Source organism: Mizuhopecten yessoensis, unplaced genomic scaffold (genome assembly GCF_002113885.1).
Source record: "Mizuhopecten yessoensis strain PY_sf001 unplaced genomic scaffold, ASM211388v2 scaffold2971, whole genome shotgun sequence".
Taxonomy (NCBI): domain Eukaryota; kingdom Metazoa; phylum Mollusca; class Bivalvia; order Pectinida; family Pectinidae; genus Mizuhopecten; species Mizuhopecten yessoensis.
Genome location: NW_018404811.1, coordinates 45,224 through 51,218, shown reverse-complemented (window position 1 = coordinate 51,218; position 5,995 = coordinate 45,224). Strand labels below are relative to the sequence as shown.

General features: G+C 38.3%; 1 protein-coding gene across 1 annotated transcript in view; it reads right to left on the bottom strand.

Annotated features, from left to right (window-relative positions):
• Positions 1–291: 291 nt before the first annotated feature.
• Positions 292–5,995, bottom strand: part of LOC110446730 (aminopeptidase N-like) — a gene marked incomplete at its 5' end in the record, with an annotated part of 35,378 nt that continues 29,674 nt past the window's right edge. Inside the window, one exon of the mRNA XM_021492015.1 lies at positions 292–1,243. Coding sequence (XP_021347690.1) covers positions 1,097–1,243 — 147 coding nt within the window. The remainder of the gene's footprint in view (positions 1,244–5,995) is intronic.

Genomic DNA, 5,995 nt, shown 5'->3' with positions numbered 1-5,995 from the left:
CGGATAACACGGCATCGTGTGCTATCGTTATTGTATAACATTTTAATCGTACATCATCGTTATTGTACATCTACGTTATTGTAAAATACCGTTATTGTACATCATCGTTATTGTACATCGCCGTTATTGCACATCACCGGTATTGTAAAATACCGTTATTGAACATCATCGTTATTGTACATCACCGGTATTGTAAAATACCATTATTGTACATCATCGTTATTGTACATCACCGTTATTGCACATCACCGGTATTGTAAAATACCGTTATTGTACTAACATTTTAATCGTACATCATCGTTATTGTACATCTATGTTATTGTAAAATACCGTTATTGTACATCATCGTTATTGAACATCACCTTTATTGTACATCACCGTTATTGTACATCATCGTTATTATAAAATACCGTTATTGTACATCACCGTTATTGAACATCATCGTTATTGTACATCACCGGTATTGTAAAATACCGTTATTGTACATCACCGTTATTGTACATCATCGTTATTGTACATCATCGTTATTGTAAAATCCGTTATTGTACATCATCGTTATTGTACATCACCGTTATTGCACATCACCGGTATTGTAAAATACCGTTATTGTACATCACCGGTATTGTAAAATACCGTTATTGTACATCACCGTTATTGTACATCATCGTTATTGTAAAATACCGTTATTGTAAAATACCGTTAGAGTTACTGAACGGGACTTCAACTTTTCATTTGTTTCACTTGTTCCACTGATTTAGATACAACTGGTAACAAGCCCAAGTACCATGTGATCCCTACACTGGCTAGCCTTATTCTACATCTCATCCTACCAGCCAATAGCGTTACATTGCTTTTTCCTAGATGCGCACAAGTCCCATTGTTATACTATTTAACTCTACCTTTTACCACTTCATTATACCAGTTCACACTAGTGAAGCTTATAAAAGGTATAGCATAATATTAGACCACGGGACTGATGCAGGTCCAAGATTTCCTGTGATTTCAATGAACCCGTAGTTCGTTGTCTAGGCTTTCAATATGGTACTCGCTGCTTCCTCATTTGACCGTCTCCAGCTTGACTGCCTGACCTTTCGGTTCAGTAGCCTTGACTTCGTAGCCATGCCTGGACTTTGCCGTAGTTCTCGCTCATCCATTTGACGTTGCTGGCGGTTTTCTCGATGGCCTGATTGAAGGCTCGCGTGCCTGACCCCATATCAGGATTCTTCTCCAGGAAGTTATTGAGCTAAAACGAACACAAAAGAATACACGAATAAAACATGTGTTTATACATAATTACCATCAGTATATACCCCGTTATGTTAGCAGGAAAACAGATTGGTCAGTTATTCAGTAAAACAAGTTATTAATAAATCAATATTATCGTATAAAACAACTATCGCTGAAAAAATATCCACTCATCAATTCATCATATTGAACGCGACTACAGTATTTGTACATATATTATGTTTGATTTCAATAATACACTACATCATACTTACCATACATAATAGGAATCATGTGATCATACTCATTATATCCCAAAAAGTATTTAATCTACAATCGCCAATGTCTAAAGGTACATATGTATGTCTTTTTAGGACTACTGAATTCTCTGTTGTAATCTGAGGCTTTACCACTTTATTATTATATACATACATAATATACTTTTGTAATCTGAAGCTATGCTTCTTATTTCTTATATAGATAAATACTGTTCTTTTGTCATCTGCACAAGGCATCCTGTTTTCTTCTCTAGTGATTAGTTTAAACAACTAAATATCAATAACAAACGCTAAGAGTTTGTGTACGTATTCAATTGACATTTTATCAACAACAATAAAACCGAATGATTCATTGCAGAAGTCAACATTGTTGAATATAGAGTAATAACCAAACATAAACAGTCAATCTGTAAATAGGAACATGTTTAAACCCCACATAGGGTCGTAGTACTCGTTAACGGAAATAGAGAATTACTTTAGTTTACCATCAACACCACTATTGAGTACACAGTATACAAACCTACATATGTTTATAATGATAATGATTAAATATCACCAATCCAGCAGAACGAAATGTTAGTATAGACATGCTTTTCTATGGATATTAGTAATCATCCATCCAACAGTCATGCTGTAATACTAGTATATATAGAAATGGATAAGCATGCAGACGGAGAAGCAACAGCGCACACGCATCACATTTATAGAGTATAGCTGTATACGACAGAATATCAGTTGTTTGTCTGAATAAATATACAATTTATTGTTAAATAGGTCATACGTATTCTGTTTGTTTACACTTTTTTTTTTATATATTTAACCCATTTTAATCAATTAAGAAGTGACAGATAAATGATTGTTGCTGTTAAACGTCTATTATTGCATAAAAATTATGTATATATTAAGAATATGGGAATGTCAAAATAACAGCAATGAACGAAATAACATTTAAATACCTCAGGCAATGAAAGACAATACAGAACCACATAGGACTGCCAACGCTGTATTGTGACTACCAGTACGGATGACGATGTACTACAGTACCACATTGAGGGAAGCGTTCCTGTCCAGCACCCGACGATCCCATACACAAATACCTGACCCAATAAAACACCCCAGCAATACCCTCTCCAAACAAGTAGACGCAGTCCTACCTGATCAAGCTCAATTTGAGTATTTAGGGTTTTCAACGCTCCCGATATCAGGTTAGCTAACTGGAACACCCCACCTCCCAATCTGCAATTTAAGAGGTAAACGAATTATAACCAGAGCTCGGTGACTAAATGTGACGTATTGTAGGGATGCCTCCCATTCTGGGTTGATTATGTTAACTTATCCATTCGACACACGTCTGTAATCCGCTCACCCAAATATTGAATTCTGAAAGAAAATGCCAAGTATAGACCTCCTAGAGAAGTAATATTGGATATGAAGAGATTTCTATTGGATCATTTGATGTGTAATATAACGTTTTTATAAATTTTCGGACTTTCAAACAAGACAAGTGTTTAATCACGACAGATAAACTAGTTCTTCAAATGTGCAGTGTGGGTAGAATGTACAGGAACTCTGTTTGGAGGTAGAATTATATCAATACAACAATGTGTCTTACAAGTATTAATACCAATTGTGTAATAAACCAATTAATTAATTCCGGAATCGACGATGGTTATCTCCCCTGGGGCCGTAGCCATCTGTTTCCGGTTGTGCAGACGTGATCACAATTGAAACAACGCATCAAGATTGACGCAGGACAATAAGTATGCTTTCAAAGCAAAATATTCATAAATATGGTTTAACCATAGGCCATTGGAAATGTGTATGTCAATTGTGGGAGGTGATGGCTTGTCAATAAGATGATTTTGACCGATCTCGAATTGAGTCGAGATATATTCTCACCGGAATGCACATTTTGTTCCATTAAGTTTTACATTATAATTGCATGAGGCAATCACATATAAACATTCATTGTCAAACGGAATTCACCCTTTCGATACAGAAGCGGAAACTATCAAAACCAGCCATCCACATAGCCAAAAACCAATGTCCAACAAAATATGGGATCTGGGAAAGTCTCCAATTAAACTACCAGCACTGAGGAAATTGGTCACTAGTTATCCTAGGGTAGTAGTAGGAAGGGAACTAATGCTAGGTTTTTCAATTGAATTTAAGATTCATTATCAGGGACCAAGAGTTACAACTTCTGCAAAAAAACTAAAATCTGCCGAGACTCATGAAGTTGACACAAAGGAAAAGATTATGAAGGAAGTTGAGCTAGATAGAATAGCAGGCCCTTTAATACCATGCCAATCTCTACACTTCATATATCGCCCATTGGGGTGGTTCCCTAAAACGATGGTAAATGGAGACTTATTACTAAGTGAAGGAAGCATAAATAGCTTAATTGATCCAAACGAGGCATCTGTTCAATATTCATCATTCGGCAAAGTTGTCGACATGAATTTAAAACTAAGAAAAGGAGCACTACTGGGGGAAATGAACGCTTGATTCCGATACATCCTTCAGATTTTGACTTGTCAGGCTTTAAGTTTAACGGAGAATTTTGTGTTTACCTATTGGGTGCTCAATATCATGTAGTATTTTCGAGAAATTTGCAACATTTATTGAATGGGTCGTTATGAAAAAGTCTGGATTTAAAACAGTAGATCATTATCTAAATGACTCTTTCTTTGCTGGAAAATCCGGAAGTGAGACTTGTGGAAAATTAATGAGGACTTTTGGTGAGGTTTGTGATGAGCTAGGCATTCCTATAGCGGGAGAGAAACAGAGGGCCTTAATATAATAATAATGTTCTTATGGTTGGAAATTGACACTGAGCAAGTGGTTGTAAAAATTCCCTAATGTTCTTATGGTTGGAAATTGACACTGAGCAAGTGGTTGTAAAAATTCCCTATCAAAATCAGTTAGCACTCACATCAGATATAAACTTTGTTATACTGAGGAATACAAGGGTTTCACGAAAATCTCTTCAATCGTTAACTGGGTCTTTGTCATTCTATGTCAGGGCCATACCGGTGGCTCGGGCATTCTATGTCAGGGCCATACCGGTGGCTCGAGCATTCTTTGGCAGGGCCATACCGGTGGCTCGAGCATTCTATGGGAGGGCCATACCGGTGGCTCGAGCATTCTGTGTCAGGGCCATACCGGTGGCTCGGGCATTCTATGTCAGGGCCATACCGGTGGCTCGGGCATTCTATGTCAGGGCCATACCGGTGGCTCCAGCATTCTATGTCAGGGCCATACCGGTGGCTCGGGCATTCTATGTCAGGGCCATACCGGTGGCTCCAGCATTCTATGTCAGGGCCATACCGGTGGCTCCAGCATTCTATGTCAGGGCCATACCGGTGGCTCCAGCATTCTATGTCAGGGCCATACCGGTGGCTCCAGCATTCTATGTCAGGGCCATACCGGTGGCTCGAGCATTTTATGTCAGGGCCATACCGGTGGCTCGAGCATTCTATGTCAGGGCCATACTGGTGGCTCGAGCATTCTATGTCAGGGCCATACCGGTGGCTCGAGCATTCATCCGAAGGATGTTGGATGCTATGACGGGCATTTATAAACCTTTTCATTTGGTAAGTATAGCCTCAGGAATCAAACAGGACCTGGGAATGTGGTTGATTTTGTTAACCATATTAACCTGGAGATTGGAGTTTAGGCGCAAAAAGAATGTATTAAATGCAGACAATGAGGCACTTGTGACAATCTTAAACAAGAAAACCTCCAAATCTCATAAGGTCATGTCATTAGTACGCCCTCTATTAATCTGGTGTATGAATAACAACATTAAGTTCAAGGCCATTCATGTAGCAGGGGTTAACAATTCAGCAGCTGATGCATTCCCTCGATTTAAATTCTCAAAGTTTCGAGAGTTAATTATTGATTAACGGGGAGTTGGTCACCCTCAAACCTTGAATATATTGATTCGCACAATAATCAGCGGGTAGCTTGACACCCAGAAACCGCTAATTAGTGATTATTGAATTGTTTGTTGATTGTGGTCTGTCAAATTACACCCATATTGGCTAATTGGGAAGACGGCCGTATAGAAAGTTGTGACCAATAAATCCAATCAATCTTATAACTTGTGTTTGTTATGTGTGTATCTTTAATTCTACAGTTACAGTGTGATCTGTTGTGACACGTAGGACCGTGTGTGTAATACGACTCTTAATTATATCTCAATTAATGTGTATAGGACATTAGTTAAGGAAGCCTCTCCATTAATGTGTATGGGACATTAGGTAAGGAGGCCTCTCCGTTAATGTGTATGAGACATTAGATAAGGAGGCCTCTCCGTTAATGTGTATGGGACATTAGGTAAGGAGGCCTCTCCGTTAATGTGTATGAGACATTAGGTAAGGAGGCCTCTCCATTAATGTGTATGAGACATTAGATAAGGAGGCCTCTCCATTAATGTGTATGGGAAATTAGGTGAGGAGGCCTCTCCGTTAATGTGTGTGAGACATTAT